This window comes from Bipolaris maydis (genome assembly GCF_028858645.1).
Source record: "Bipolaris maydis strain C4 unplaced genomic scaffold PSV08scaffold_19, whole genome shotgun sequence".
Taxonomy (NCBI): Eukaryota; Fungi; Ascomycota; class Dothideomycetes; order Pleosporales; family Pleosporaceae; genus Bipolaris; species Bipolaris maydis.
Genome location: NW_027093875.1, coordinates 210,735 through 224,092, shown reverse-complemented (window position 1 = coordinate 224,092; position 13,358 = coordinate 210,735). Strand labels below are relative to the sequence as shown.

Genomic DNA, 13,358 nt, shown 5'->3' with positions numbered 1-13,358 from the left:
TCTAAACTAGTTTCTCTTAGAAACTAGTAGGAACTGTAAAGATATAAAAGCCCGCTGTCTATAATAGCTTATCTAGTAGTTTTTTAATATCCTTTTGTATAAGGCCTATAGGTGTTAAATTAAATCTTAGATTACTTATATTCTACGCACTCCTATATGCCTCTAAAGTGACCCTATGTCTAAAATAAATCTAATTTATCTTGCCTGCGCCGTTACAACTAGAGCCCTCTACCAGCACCTATATATAACTTAGCAGAATTATAAGCGACTAGATCCTACCTATATAGTAGATAAAATACGCCTACGGGGAGGCTAGATGTTTTAGAGCAGCTTTAATAGTAGTGCTAAAAGTCCTTACGTCTTTTAGGAGAAGGACTAGAGCACGATTAATAGAGCTAGCTATTATAAATATATCGTGCCTCTTATATCTAAATAGATATCTATTAATCTAGAGCTACTTTTTATATAAGATAACGCATTATCCTATAGAGTAAAAGACACTAGAGCACTTCTTTAAAAATAAGGCGTAAAGCTAATATTTTAGCCTACTAACTCACTAGATTTAAACCCTATTAAGACGGTATAGGTAAGGATAGACAATTAGATAGAGGAGAAATATCTAGAGCTCTCTAGAGTAAGCCTAAAGAAACTTTGGACGATTGTAATAGAAGCCTAGGAAGCTATTACACTAAATATATTATAGTCACTAGTAAATACTATAAGAGCTCAATGCGAAGCTATAATTGCGGCTTAAGGTGGGTATACTAAGTATTGAAATATATTCAGTTACTTGATTGGGATATGATCTACACTGTGGCTGCCGCCCCACATCAAACACTTTCGTGCTCAGCGTGTAGTAACAAGGGGACAACAAAGGCCAGGGTGAAGAGTAAGCGCTAGTGTACTAGAGAGATCCCGTTCTATGCCTTTTAGAGTCGCGATTACGAAGACTTTCTCTGTAATTACATAGTAATCTGCTTTAGTCATCCGAAGAAGAACCTGATCTTCATTTTAGCGCGTCTCCACACACATAACTTGTACCATGTAGCACAGTGTAAGTAGTCAGCTTTGATCAGGGCTTTGTTGGCCTCGCATGTGAGTCCGGCGTAGGGATTTTGATGGCAGCTAGTGCAGATCGAGCTAGGGTAACCATGGCAGTCAAAGGTTCGGGGATTTTAATGGTTGGGATTCTGTAGAAGCTGTCGCAGTCTGGTGTAGAGCAGTATTAGAATTCAGTTTTTCGACAACGGAGGTATAAGGTCAGGGATTTCTGCAGAAGATTGTTGTATTTGTTCCCAGAAAGAACTTTCTCAAGTCAGCAAGATTTATTGGAGCGCCACAGGCGGCGCCCTCACCGAGGCAATTTAGCGCTGAATAATCGGCAAACGTGTTCCGTGACACGAGTCAGGAACTGCACTAGAAATGGCCGCATGGCGTCTTGATAGGATCTTCTGGTGGGGTGACACAGACCTGGTATAACAGCTCGGAGTCCTCACCGCTGATGGAGAGCCCGAAGATCTGTGTTTCCAAGGTAGAAGATGCGGACGAGGTCAGGATTTCCTGTATCTGGACCACATCTTTTGTGAAGACTTCGACAATGATTCGCTTCGGATTGCTGATGATATCCAACTTGACTTTGTTCTTTCAAAGAGCAGCGACAATTTTTCGAAACCCCCGTTTTAGGGCAAACGCCAGAGCCTCGAGATCAGTAATGCTAGTGTTGGAACGTTCTTGGAGTTCTGCACGTTTCGCCACCAGAGCGTGTTCGACTTGTTTGATACCCGTGTCGTCTCCGTGTAGTCGGAGAACCGATCGACGCAGATCCTGGTGTATGAAAACACCATTTGCGGCTCCGAGATTGTTCAGAAAGCTCTTTAATGAATGTCTGAAGTAGGCCGGTTTTGTGATTGGGCCATTTCCATCGGCGGCGATCTGGCCCGCAAGGAGCTTCTCCACGGCCGACTTGGCCTTAGCAATTGGTTCTCTGGACTGCCCAAAAATCCGGATTTGGGCATATTGTTTGCCTGGAGCTTCGTAGCTTTTGATCTGGACGTGATCCGTTCGCCATGTTTGGTCAACAAGAGAGTTCAGCTGTGTCCGAATGGCTGCTAGGGTTCGAGAGGAGGTCAACAATTTGATGGATACGAGAGGAGTAACTTGCATCTTATTATTGAAGCTGGGAGCGAGGCGGGTTCTGTGCATCTTCTTGACCGCACTACGTGCTGCCTCTGCTTCGCTGGGCTTGGCGAGACGTTTGTTCTACTTTGCCCCCTTTGTGAACTGAGAATATATACACTCTTCTGTGAGAGTACCGTGACATCGAGATTCCGTGATAGCTTTTTCTTTTAGCTGTTCTGCAGTCAACATGTGGGATTCAGGCCTCCAAGTTATGTCAACAGGCTTTTGAGAAAGAAGAAAGCGTCGAAGTCCCGCTTCATTAGTGTTCAGGTCAATATTGTCCACTTGCAAGGACCGAACTGGCTGATACAGACATCGAGCTTCCGTCCCATGAGCTGGGTTGAGTCCAGGTCTTTGATGCCTTTGAGTGCCTACTTCATTTTCCAATCCATCTCATTTTGGAGCCACATTGGAATGATTGAACCATGAACATGCAACACGAGCGAGCTGGAGCCGATTCATGCCGAATTCTGTCTCCCCTCCAAGTTGCATCTTCGACATGTGAACTTCCGCATCCCTAAGACGAACATGGCTATCTCCAAGGCTCTGGAGAAGATTTTTGGCAAATTCTGAATCACGGACTTTGGTTACAGCTGTCTTATGGAGCCTTTGCGGGATGTGTTTGCCTCTTTCATCTCTCGACAAGCAACGCATCTTGACATTTCTGTTATGACGTTGCCATGACTCACCCTGTTTGGGTATAGCACCTTGGCTGGGATACGTACTACTTAGCCTCACCCCCGCAGTTCCGAGATAGATACACTTGTATAATACTGTTTCGATATACTTGTCCGTTTTTGACTGCCGTACCGGCCGTGACATTTGATAGCTGCTCCAGCTTCGATCAGCATTGCGCAGTGTCGTCCTACCCCTCGGCCTATATTGCGTAGCGTCGCTGAACGCATTGCGCGATCGACATCGAAGCCGTGGCACCGTCAAGGTCCAGCCCGGACAATCAGCCCAAAGCAGGCCCCTAGCAGACTTTACCGAAAAGGAAAAACTTATCTACAGTGTAACCTGTCAGCTCCGCGAGTTTGATGGCACCTAACACTTATTCACTCACGACCCAATGCCAACTATTAGTTCACGAGAACTAAAGGACCTCAGCATCGACCCCCAACGCGATCTATACAAACTACGAACATCGCAACCTAGCAGCTCCGGACGCCGGTATACCCGAGCGTCTTCAGCTTCTTTGACTGCACCATCGAATCGTGTGGAGAAACGGAGCGCGCGAAAGGGCAAACGCAGTCCAGCCCGAAAGCCAAGTCCAGGAGAAGCATTTTCCTAGTCTAGTACAAACAACCACTCTCATTGATTGTATAGTAACCATTCCACTTTTGTTCTTCTTGAGTCATTCGCTGATCCATAAACAGGTATCGTATTAGTGGTCCGAACATAGCCAACCGTGGTTTAGGAAGCAAACCTCCCTTGTTTTTGCAGGACGCCGACCTATGGATCCTTTCATCTCGCTCGCTCTCTTTCCTATTTAATCCGGCGCTCTCTGACTTCTCATTTTGTCCTCTCGCAGTTTCTTGACCTGCAGCTTCCACCGTCTGCAGCTTCCACCGTCTGCTCCCTCCTCGACTGACTTCACCTCCCGCACCTCCCTCCATTTACGTCACTCTCTTGCCGCCAATAAAATGACTCAAAAGCATCCCGACCTTGCTGCATCCACCAACTCCACTCCATCCGTTAACTCTGCTCCATCCATTAACTCTGCTCCATCCATTAACTCCGCTCCACCCCCTTACAAGCAGCTCAAAGGCGAATTTGCAATTCCATCACACGCAACTATGTGGTCCCTCAAACCCGTACCCACAGGCGAACCCGACGCAAGCAAGTTCGACCGTGAGCAGCGGCGTATTTCGTTATATGGAGACTTACGTGAGTACATAGCACATGTTCCAAAGCAGTAGATCATAGCTAACATTGGAAACTATAGTCTTCAAGTCCCTGAACTTCTGCCTCGCAATCGGTACCCTCATTCTTCTGTACACGGCGCCGAATTGGGCTACCAGGCACACAACGTCAGCCAACACGATGTCGAACATCAACCAAGACATTCGAGTGCCTACCCATACCCTCAACGTCGTGACGGAAACCATTGCATCGCATGACCATCACTTCACGATCAACACGCCAGAGTCTATGCCTTATACCACGGATAATCGACGTAAAAAGGTGGACCTTGATAACTTCACGGCCTTCGTCAAACACTATAGAGAACAGTGTGAACGCCCGGATACGGATCCCAAATTGAAAGCGGCACTTGATAAGTTCACGGCCAAATTACAAGACATTGGTGGACGACCTCAGGACCAAGATTCAAATCCTAGTCATCTGCATCCAGATGTTCAACTTCCCGACATGAAGCCTGATTCGCTCACCGCCAAGTTTGATTCGTTGATCGCCAAGTTTGATTCGTTGATCGCCAAGTTTGATTCGTTGATCGCCAAGTTTGATTCGTTGATCGCCAAGTTTGATACCACCACGAAGTGCACAATGGACACACTTCAATCAGACATCACGTTCATGAACTCCACACTCGTTACCGAGCGCAAGCCCATCTTACAAGAGCCTACCGACGCATGGTGAGCTCTAGCCATCAAGGGACGGTCCTAGGACTGGCTAGTGTTAGATCGAGTCATACACAGGGGTGGTTCGTTAGAGTGGTGACCTAGTGATATGAAAAACATCGCATCTCGAGAAGCAGATCAAGGAGGGTACTCCAAAGGGCGCAGGGCATCGGCGGATATCTCGTAGTAGCAGTAGTAGTATTAGTACTAGTAGTTAGCCCAGCCACTCGGCAGCTCTTCCAAATCCATCATCATACTGCTACAGTTTTGACTACCTGTCTGTCCCTACTGCCTTTCTTGGTTCTAGCATTTCAACCTAGCATCTGCTATCTGCTCTTTCGATCTGCATTGCGCAGTACCGCCCCGCCTCCATTGCGTAGTGCTCCCCTGAACACATTGCACGATCGTTTTGAACCTGCGGCACCATCGAGGTCCAGCCCGGAAAACTGCCCAAAGCTGGCCCCATCAGAATCTTACCCAAAAGGAAAATTGTCTACAGTGCAACCTATCGACCACTGCGAGTTGATAGCACCCAGCCCTCACGAACGTACTAACAACTCCATATTGCCGATCAGTTCATGAAAAATGAAGGAACTAGGCATCGGCTGGAGATCCATTATCTGTCAATACATCCTCAATGTCTTCAATACTGTGGTTGCCTACACCCAACAAACGATAACGCTACGTCATCGACCGACGAACCACCACTCTCATTAATTGTATAGTAACCATACCAGTAATTCCGTTTCAATTCATGTGCTCATCCTTTAACAGGTATCCTATTAGGTGCTCGAATATAGCCAACCATGGCTCAGGAGGCAAAATTTCACTTATTCACACAAGATGCCGACCCAAGGGACTTTTCATCCTACTCTGTCTCCTACTTGATCTTGTGCTCTCTGCCCCTTTATTCTGTTCTCTCGAAGTTTCTTAACCTGCAGCTTCCACTATTCGCGCCTTCCTCGATTTGACGTTACGTACTTGCTGCTAGTAAAATGACTCAAAAGCAGCCCGACCCTGTTGCATCCACAGACTCCACTCGACCACCTTGCATTCAACCACGTGCTCCACTTGTGCCTATGAAAGAACCCGAAAGTACCAAATTCGACCGTGAAAAGCGACGCTTTTGGGCACAGTTAGACTGCTGTAAGTATTCAATATAAACTCTAAGGTAGTATGTATATCAGAGCTAATACTAGAAACCGTAGGGTATAAGCTCGTGACTATCTTGACCTGTGTTACTGCCATTATCTTCTTGTATAGGATCCCAAACTGGACTGTCGCGCACTCACTGTCGACTGCCAATTTGGATATCTTGCAACTGAGTCATAGACTTGACATCATGAAGGCAAGAGTCGAAGAACATGACGCCAGCATCAAAGATATCGTGGATAAGCTTCGACACGACAATCCAGACCTTCAATCGATCCAACACAAACTTGATACAATCACTTACACTTTCAAATACGCCATGAAACAGGTTAGAAACCAGAAGTTGGATGTTCAACACATCAACACCCTCATTAATTGGTTCACTGCTGCCGTGGAAAACACCATTGAAAATGTTCAAAAGCATCGACCAGACCTTGTAGTTCTCAAACATAAGCTTGATACATATACTCTGGCCATCAAAGATGAAATGAACAAGCTTCAGTCCGAAATCCAACTCATCAAAAACAAACTTGATTTGATCAGAAGAACTTACACGTGATGAGCTCTATTCATCAGAGGAAGGTCCAGGGGCCGGCGAGTGTTAGATCGGGTCATGTTTTGTGTAATATAATGGATTTATTGGCTAACTGTGAATGGGCTGGAGAGGGAGTACATGTGCGAAACGTTAGGTGGCTGGGCCTAACCACCAGCAACTTCAGGAAGTTCGTTCTCCACGACCGTTACTTTCAAAATTCAACAAATCGGGGCAATCGTACTCCCATACATTGGCAATTTCGAGGTCGAGGGTGCCATCATCAGCATCTCGCGTCACGAGAAGCAAGTGCACTTCCAGAGAACAGAAGAAAAGAAGACTAAGAAGAGGACTGATCTTGACAAGGCTGTGGAAAGCAAGACTGTCAACGAGACCACTGACTCTAAGACCACATATGCCAACAAGCCTATCGACGACAAAGGCACCAGCAACGAGACCACTGATCAAGCCGCTCCCGAGCGCCCACCCTCCTCCAAGCTGGAGAATTTAGGCTATACCACTATGGAGATGGGACGCATCACGACCATGGAGATGCAAAACGAAGCTGTCGATGCACAATTCCTGTTGATGAAGGCCATTAAATGCCAGCTCCCCGACGACACGAAAGTTCCACCTCCACTAGCGATTCGCCTACAAGCTACTACTAGTATAATCTTATGATAACTATTTGACCTACTTGGTCTCTCCCTGGGTTATGCACTATTATTTTGGGCATCACACAATTGACCTCACTGCTCTTGGCAGCAATTCAAAATACCTCCTATAGGATTCGTGAACGGTGCATGCGCACACGAGGCGTGCCACTTCCCCAAGCACCGCCATTGCACTAGACCTGATTTGGAAAACATGATGGCCAAGACATCAGGCCCCAACAGTAGCGTCGGGGTAGTGGCTTTGATAAAATGCAGTAATACTACTGGATCTGGAAGAGAATCTACAGGAGAAAGGCACAGCCTTGTTGTGGAGCAGAGCTGAACATACGTAGTGGCTTGCTTGTTGCAATGCATTTGCTATTCTGGTGTACGGTTGGGGCTAAAATGCAGCTTATTGCATCACTCGGCGACCTTGCAATTCACGTTCTTGGAAAGGGTAGACATGTATAAGAAGATGGAGTAGTTTCTTGTTGTGTTCTATCATCTACTATCAGACCTTCTTTCGCGCTTTTCAAAGACTAAGTGCATCATGAAAGCGTACACACAGTATACAGCAGCAATTGCTGCCATGTTGCCGCTGGGCCTCGGCTCCCCTCTGAATTCAACAGGAAATGCCAGTATGGTTTACGATTTCTCCGAAGTAAGTTTCATCTGTTCGTGTCAAAATCGATGGAGACTTACACATACACAGTTGACCGCGAGCCCATCGCTTGCTTGGTCCCCATGTTACAACAACTTGTATGAACAGTCCGATATTTTGAGAAGAACAAAGGCCAATTAACATTGCCAGTACATGTGCCTTGCTAGAAGTACCACGCGACTACGCCAACAAAACCGCCGGTACCCTCAACATCGCCATCATCAAGAAACCCGGTCCAACACCCAACGCACAAGAAGTCCTCGTCAACCCTGGCGGCCCCGGCGGCTCATCCGTGAGCATGATTCTCTTCAGCTCCGCCGCAATCGAAGCCAAAATTGGGACCGATTACTCTCTCGTAGGCATCGACCCCCGCGGCATCAACAACAGCGAACCATCCAGCGACTGTTTCCCCGGCTACGCCTTCCAAACCCGCAATGCCATCCTCGAAGAACCCCTAGGTCTCGCAGATATAACCTCTGAAAAAGCACTGAAAACCCACCACCAATCCCTCCTCGGATACGGAAAATGGTGCTCAGACATGTACGCTGTAAACGGCACCGCACGCTACGCCAGCACCGTCGCCGCAGCACAAGACATGCTACACTACATCCAGCTGCGCGCCACCGACACGGGAAAAGCACCCGAGGAAGCAAAACTCTGGTACTACGGCATAAGCTACGGCTCCATCCTCGGACCCACCTTCGCCAGTCTCTACCCCGAGCGTGTAGGCCGCATGATCATCGACGGCGTCCTCGATCTGGCCGACTACTACGACGGCGGCTGGGAAACCGCCATAGACGACAGCGACAAAGCCGCAGGCTACTTCTTCCAGCAATGTTTCGACGCAGGCCCCGCACTCTGTTTATTCCACCAAAACGCGTCGTCTCCGCGCGCCATCCAAGACCGGTACGAAGCGCTGCTCGACGATCTAAAGACAAGCCCGTTTGCAGTAGCCCAGGCGATCCCGGATCCAAGCAACCCGCTGACTGTCCCCGGAGCGCTGGCCCCGACTCCGTATGTGATGCAGTGGACCGACATCACGAGCCAGTTCTTCGCCACGCTGTACTATCTCACCCCGGCTGCCGTGGTGGCAATGGACTACTTGCTTCTCGCTTTGCAGAATCGCGATGTTGCCATCTTGTCTAGCATTACGCTCAAAGCGCAGGTTAATAGCTTGAATCCGAGCTACGATGAGCGCATGGGGAGGGCGCTGGTCGTGTGTTTGGACTCGGATGGGCGGTCGAATTATACAGAGTTTGAGGCGTACAGGGGGTTTATGGAGGGGATGCATGAAAAGAGTAGGTATGGTGGGTTGCATGTTGCAGCGCTGAGTGGACCGGTGTGCAGTCAGATGCGTGTCAGGTCGCCTGAGAGCCAGCGGTTTGATGGGGTACCGAGAGTGAATGGGACGCATACTCCTATCCTGTTCGTGTCTTCGGTTGCGGATCCTATTACGCCTTTGTCAGCGGCAAGGAAGATGAATGACCAGTTTCCTGGTTCTGGTCTGCTGGTGTTTGATAATGTTGGTGTAAGTTTTCCCTTCATTCGAGATTTGTGTGTGTTTTTTTAGGGGGGGGATGCTGACTGACTGGTCTTCACAGCATACTGCACACTTCCAGTCGATCAAGTGTGTTTCCGAGCACGAAAAGCAATACATGCGTGATGGAACGCTTCCACCTGCGAACACGGTATGCGAGGTTGAGGAGCCCAATCCATGGATCGCTCTTGCAAAGCTCTCCAATGCCACTGGAACTACACCTTTTATGAACTGAGTACGATATTCATGATGGAAGTGCTCCCGTCGTTGCTGCTGATCAATCGAAAAGGTACATCGGCGTTGGATCCAAGAGATAGACAACCTGCATGCAACGATCAGGATTTAGATAGAGTTGTATACAGGGATAATACATGACTATGTTCTTTGACACATGTCCCAACATCGCCATCTAACCTCTCGGCGTCAATCAATGCTCACATATTCTATAATCAATGCCACATTGGCCCCAGAGATATAGACCAGTTCTTCAACTGAGACGACCCTTGCCACCTCCATACTTTCCTTCTGGACCCTCAAGATGAGCATCCAAAACAGCTGAAGTACCACTCAACACCGACTTGATAGCTTCCGGGAGAAGCTTGCCCAGCTCATCAGCTGTGCTCGCATGCGCAGCCCATATCTCGCCACCACTTGCCGCCTTGGCGATACCAGAGTAATCTGGCGTGGGCGCAAAGCTAATATTGAGCTCTTCGTTGCTGACTTTGGAGCCTTCACCGTCGGGATGGACGAGTAGCATGGAATGGCGCGGGGCGTTCCAGCCCTTGTTGTTGAGCACAATGGTGAGAACGGGAATCTTGTAGCGCTGCGAGATCCAGTAGACGGAACCTGGCACCGAGAAGAGATATGTGCCGTCGCCAACAATTTGGCATACAAATTTTTTCTTGCCTTCATAGTCGGTCGCGAGTTTGATACCCAGGGCACCACCGCCAGACCATCCAAGACCTCCACCGCCACAGTTTATCCATGATCCGGGCAATGTCGCTTGTATCTGGTCCGCGACAAAGCGGGTTTGGGTAACAGCCTCAATGGCCCAAATGGTATCCTCTGGGCATTGCTTCTTCAGCTGGGCGCAAAGGTAAGATGTGCCATAGTGGCCTTTGTCGTCGACCTTGGCTTCGCTAGCGATGACTTCGAGTTTCTTCTTGTATGACTCTTGCAGGGCCGACCATCGCTTGTCAAAGAGCTGACTGGTGAGTTGGTCCTTGAAAGTCGACTCCAGGTACTCATTTAGCTGGTTTAGCGACGTATATGAATCGGCTTGATAGCGTTGGATGGCATTAAGATAAAAGACAGGCATCTGCTGCTTGAGCGGATCAACGTCAACATGGAAAATCCTCGCATCGTCTTTGGGGTGGCATTGTGTGTTGATCCATGGTACATCGCAGTCAAGGACTAGAATGACATCGGCTGTTTTGATGGCCGGATCATTACCATAGCGCAGGCCCAGCCACGCCGGGTGGTTTGCTGGGAAACACATGTCACTGCCTCCTGTATCTAACACGCGGATGCCTTTGACATTGTCTGCCAGCCGAACAAGCTCTTTCACTGCTTCGTGGTTTCTACCAGAGTAGCCAGTTACGATAAGAGGTTCCTGAGCCTTGACCAGAGCTTCGGCGATTGCCTTGACGCCTTTGGGAGGAAGTGCAGCTGGCTCGACGGGTGCCCAGTAGTCCTTTTTGAGCTTGTATGCGGTTAGGTCCTCCTCCATAGGCTCGCGCGCGCCGTACAGATATACCGGCCCCTTTGGATCGCTCATGGCAAAGGACAAGGCCCGGTTGACCATTTGCTATGTTGTTGTTAGCGTTTCCTCATTGCATGTCGCCGTCTAGCACACCTTGACATTCTTCCCAGACTTGATCTCGCCCGTATATCTGCAGTATTGCTCGACAATCTGTTTCTGGTCTGGCACATCCTGTATCCAGTGAATGTACTCGGTCCTGCTTCCGCGCATCTCACCCTCAATGGTAAATGGAGACAGGCCGGCAAAGATGAGAACAGGTGCGCGTCCACACGAGGCATTATGGACAGCAGCTCCAAGACCTTGTGTTCCAACATCGACATGGACAATGACACATTGGGGCTTGCCCGTCAACCTAGCATATCCATCGGCCATGGACAGCGCAACCATCTAACCATATCAGCCATTGTGTAACCTTGGCTGCATGTAATCTATTCACCTCATTGGGGCACGTGATAATTTTGGGGAATTGGCCCTTGGCCTCATTCTGGCCTTTGACAATGGCCTCGATAATCGAAGGATGGTCCGATCCGAGGTTGACAAAGACATGGCTAACGCCATACTCCCAAAGGGCCTCAAAAAAGGCAAAGGACGCAGTGTATCTAGGGAGGGTTAGAGAGCGTTCCATACAGCACCGAGATAGTCTGTGCTTACACCATGGTGTCTGATGGTTTTCTGGAGAAAGTTGGAGGAGGGGCATTGTATCCCCGCGACGGCCATGTTTAACAACGGCTGGTTGCCCCACAGGCGCGGGGAAGCTGCGATCGCGGCAACGGTTGTCGGATGACATCAATCGTCGGCCCGGGGATTTTTCGTCGAAAGTCAATGCTGTTCCACCTCTTGTCTTCAACTGCATGGATGAACCAGAAGGACTATCTTCACCCCGAGCGCACCTCACTTGCGCCGCGCGTTACTGCGTAGTAGTAGTAGTGCTAAGTATCCGTGCTGCGGGGCGACACGCTTCCGCTCTTCCCTAGATGATCACCACGCTCACAGAACTACGACACTACAAATGCCGATCAAAGCCACGCAACACCGTCTCAGAGATTTGTAGACTTTCGCGTTTCGTAACACGGCTGAGTATGGTTCTGCACCAGTGCCATGTTGCACAAATGTCCAAACGAAACCCGTTTCAAACTCTAGCATGTGTTTGTACGCCATCACGGTAGGCCTCTAAAAGCTCAAAGCACCCATTGCTCAATTCCTTTTACTCAATTTCTAAATCACTTCCAAAATCACAATGTTCGTCAAATCCGCCTCTGTCGCTGTCTTTTTTCCATTGTCCGCGCTTGCCTATAGTGCAACATGCTCGAACCACCACACACCCAACCATCTTCTGCGTCATATCTGCAGTGGGCCTCCAGACGTCTATGTAGTCGAGCCCATCAAGGGCAAAGGACTGGGTGTCTTTGCTATGCGCGATCTTGACGTTGGCGACGTTGTCATGCGCGAATCACCCGTCATCAGGATCAGCCGGTCCAAACTCACAAAGGGAGGCGAGGATCCCATGGCTGCTGTTGCAAAGCTAGTCCACGACGAATTCAAAACGCTTTCACGCAGCGCACAAGAGCAGGTTTTGGCACTGTCTTATTATGCCAACGGTACGGTGAACACGCAGTTAGAGACAGTGGGGACCATATTCCGCACTAATGCGTACAATACCGGCGACAAATTCAGCCTGTTTCCTCGAATCGCTCGCATCAACCACTCCTGTCGACCAAACACGAGTTACTACTGGAGCGAGAAGCTCAATCAGCACATTGTCTTTGCTAGCCGGAAGATCAAGGCTGGAGAAGAGTTCTCCGTCTCTTACATTTCGCTTTTGCTTGCTCAAGAGGACCGGCAGAAGCTACTTGATCAATATGGCTTCAAATGCCAGTGTGAGGCATGTGCTCAGAAGCGCGCAGCCAGCGAGGCCAGCGACAACCGTCGCGTCACTATCAAAAACGCTTTTGATAGGTTTGATAGCCAGCTGCTTCTCGATCCCCCAAAGACCAAGGCCGAAGTAGAATATGCTCGCAAGAGCGCTGAAGTGAGTGTTCAGCTGGCCCAGCTTGTACAAGCAGAAGGCCTTGCCGACTACTACGCGAGAGCTTACCGGATCGTCGCCCTCAGCTTTGCCAAATTGGAAAACTGGCCGTCTGCCACGGATTGGGCGAATAAGGCATACAAACTACGGCACATGGAGGATCCAGAATCGCCGTACACTATAGAAATGTACAAGTTGACGTCGACGTACATCTCGAAATGGCAGACCCAGCTCACGGGCCAGTCCTGAACTAGATGCATTTCTTCTCAGTCCATCAT

General features: G+C 48.9%; 6 protein-coding genes across 6 annotated transcripts; 4 read left to right on the top strand and 2 right to left on the bottom strand.

Annotated features, from left to right (window-relative positions):
* Positions 1-1,524: 1,524 nt before the first annotated feature.
* PSV08DRAFT_383316 (uncharacterized protein) lies at positions 1,525-2,202 on the bottom strand (the record flags this gene model as incomplete). The annotated part of the gene is made up of 1 exon (XM_014218311.2): positions 1,525-2,202. The coding sequence occupies one exon, from the start codon at positions 2,200-2,202 to the stop codon at positions 1,645-1,647; it is 558 nt and encodes a 185-aa protein (XP_014073786.2). The 3' UTR covers positions 1,525-1,644.
* Positions 2,203-3,821: 1,619 nt separating this feature from the next.
* Positions 3,822-4,776, top strand: PSV08DRAFT_406114 (uncharacterized protein; the record flags this gene model as incomplete). The annotated part of the gene is made up of 2 exons (XM_066093733.1): positions 3,822-4,065; positions 4,124-4,776. The coding sequence occupies 2 exons, from the start codon at positions 3,822-3,824 to the stop codon at positions 4,774-4,776; spliced, it is 897 nt and encodes a 298-aa protein (XP_065947931.1).
* Positions 4,777-5,752: 976 nt separating this feature from the next.
* Positions 5,753-7,122, top strand: PSV08DRAFT_252742 (uncharacterized protein; the record flags this gene model as incomplete). The annotated part of the gene is made up of 3 exons (XM_014218386.2): positions 5,753-5,903; positions 5,966-6,410; positions 6,633-7,122. 3 exons carry the CDS (start codon positions 5,753-5,755, stop codon positions 7,120-7,122), a joined length of 1,086 nt encoding a protein of 361 aa, XP_014073861.2.
* A 522-nt stretch (positions 7,123-7,644) lies between these two features.
* Positions 7,645-9,527, top strand: PSV08DRAFT_366818 (Alpha/Beta hydrolase protein; the record flags this gene model as incomplete). The annotated part of the gene is made up of 4 exons (XM_014218303.1): positions 7,645-7,755; positions 7,807-7,853; positions 7,906-9,283; positions 9,357-9,527. 4 exons carry the CDS (start codon positions 7,645-7,647, stop codon positions 9,525-9,527), a joined length of 1,707 nt encoding a protein of 568 aa, XP_014073778.1.
* A 122-nt stretch (positions 9,528-9,649) lies between these two features.
* Positions 9,650-11,732, bottom strand: PSV08DRAFT_22221 (thiamine pyrophosphate enzyme, N-terminal TPP binding domain-containing protein). The gene is made up of 4 exons (XM_014218385.2): positions 11,706-11,732; positions 11,491-11,653; positions 11,148-11,441; positions 9,650-11,099 (listed from the first exon to the last, which is right to left on the bottom strand). The coding sequence occupies exons 1-4, from the start codon at positions 11,708-11,710 to the stop codon at positions 9,780-9,782; spliced, it is 1,782 nt and encodes a 593-aa protein (XP_014073860.1). The 5' UTR covers positions 11,711-11,732; the 3' UTR covers positions 9,650-9,779.
* A 559-nt stretch (positions 11,733-12,291) lies between these two features.
* PSV08DRAFT_252739 (uncharacterized protein) lies at positions 12,292-13,329 on the top strand (the record flags this gene model as incomplete). Its single annotated transcript, XM_014218302.1, has 1 exon — positions 12,292-13,329. One exon carries the CDS (start codon positions 12,292-12,294, stop codon positions 13,327-13,329), a length of 1,038 nt encoding a protein of 345 aa, XP_014073777.1.
* Between the last annotated feature and the right edge of the window lie 29 nt (positions 13,330-13,358).

Excerpts from the sequence above, each read along its gene's own strand:
- PSV08DRAFT_22221 (XM_014218385.2), bottom strand. Across the intron at positions 11,442-11,490 it reads TTATCACGTGCCCCAATGAG|ATGGTTGCGCTGTCCATGGC; the intron begins GTGAATAGATTA and ends TGATATGGTTAG. Across the intron at positions 11,100-11,147 it reads AGTCTGGGAAGAATGTCAAG|CAAATGGTCAACCGGGCCTT; the intron begins GTGTGCTAGACG and ends ACAACAACATAG.